General features: G+C 45.8%; 1 protein-coding gene across 1 annotated transcript; it reads left to right on the top strand.

Annotated features, from left to right (window-relative positions):
- Window positions 1–331: 331 nt before the first annotated feature.
- Window positions 332–1345, top strand: TEOVI_000517600 (ribonucleoside-diphosphate reductase small chain; the record flags this gene model as incomplete). The annotated part of the gene is made up of 1 exon (XM_067223944.1): window positions 332–1345. One exon carries the CDS (start codon window positions 332–334, stop codon window positions 1343–1345), a length of 1014 nt encoding a protein of 337 aa, XP_067080045.1.
- Window positions 1346–1679: the final 334 nt, after the last annotated feature.

Here is a 1679-nt window from a genome sequence, read left to right as displayed (position 1 = left end):
TGAGTTAATGCTACAGTTTGTTGCATGGATCTGTTGCGACCTTTCCACTCGGTAAAGTGGACAACATGAGTTTTTTTTTTCGTTGCTGTTGCCAACGCGCTTTCCCCCAGAGCAACTATCGACCTTACCTAGAACCTCTACGAACAATTAACTTTAAAGAAGCAAAAAACAGAAACAGTAATGTTTTTTAGACAGGATTGTCAAATGTGATAACAGCACTTAGAAAGCAATATGCCTCTTGTGTGCAAGCTTTCTCTTCATTCATTCCATTAGCTGCTCTGTCGTATATTGAAAACACATCAAGAGAAGAGAAACAAGGACAGTGCTAACGATGCCACCCAAATCTCACAAGCGCTCGCGTAAGGAAGGGGAGGTGGAGGAGCCACTTCTGACAGAAAACCCCGACCGCTACGTTATCTTCCCTATCAAGTACCCTGACATATGGCAGAAGTACAAGGAGGCGGAGAGCAGCATCTGGACGGTGGAGGAAATCGACCTTGGGAATGACATGACAGATTGGGAGAAGCTGGACGACGGCGAGCGACACTTCATCAAACATGTGTTGGCTTTCTTCGCGGCAAGCGATGGCATTGTGCTGGAGAACCTTGCGGAACGGTTCATGTGCGAAGTGCAGGTACCTGAAGTTCGATGTTTCTATGGGTTCCAGATTGCTATGGAAAATATCCATTCTGAGACATACTCCGTGTTGATCGATACGTATGTTGTGGATCCCGACGAAAAGCAACGACTGCTACATGCCATAAGGACGATTCCGTGTATTGAGAAAAAGGCCAAATGGGCGATTGAATGGATTGGCAGTCAGACTTCGTTCCCTACGCGGCTCGTCGCGTTTGCGGCTGTCGAAGGCATATTTTTCTCTGGCTCGTTCTGCGCCATTTTTTGGTTAAAGAAGCGTGGCTTGATGCCCGGGCTCACCTTCAGCAACGAGCTGATTTCACGTGATGAGGGTCTGCACACTGACTTTGCTTGCCTATTATACGAGAAGTATATCGTAAACAAGCTGCCGAGGGATCGTGTGCTTGAAATTATATGCAATGCAGTATCAATTGAGCGAGAGTTCATTTGCGATGCATTACCTGTCCGCTTAATTGGAATGAATTCTCAGCTGATGACTCAGTACATTGAGTTTGTCGCCGATCGGCTCCTGGTGTCCTTGGGGTACGACCGTCATTACAACTCGAAGAACCCATTTGACTTCATGGATATGATTTCTCTTCAGGGGAAAACTAACTTTTTCGAGAAGAAGGTTGGTGAGTATCAGAAGGCTGGTGTGATGAGTTCCGAAAGGTCGTCAAAGGTTTTCTCTCTGGACGCAGATTTCTAGGGGATGTTATCGTTGGTGCGTGCCCGTATGTAAGGGGAACTGTGAAGTATGGGGCTGATGCCCTTTACTTTCATTGAGTTAGATATCTGTTACTCTGGTAAGGTCAGCGACTGCACCTCCTTGGAGTACTGGCTGTTGTTTTTAACAGATATCATAACAAGGAAATGAGCTTGTGGGCAGCAGCACGTATGCCTCCATACGCCTGCATGCAAACACATAGAATCGTACATAGGCATACACGAGAACCTGTGCGCTTGTTACATGTGAGATAGCTAATATCATTTGATGATTTTAATGTCTGGAGTAAGACACTTGTTTATCGGGTGTATTTTTT

This window comes from Trypanosoma equiperdum (genome assembly GCF_001457755.1).
Source record: "Trypanosoma equiperdum strain OVI genome assembly, contig: ctg_2010, whole genome shotgun sequence".
Taxonomy (NCBI): Eukaryota; Euglenozoa; class Kinetoplastea; order Trypanosomatida; family Trypanosomatidae; genus Trypanosoma; species Trypanosoma equiperdum.
Note: the sequence above shows the minus strand (reverse complement) of the source record. Positions and strands in the feature narration are given on the sequence as shown.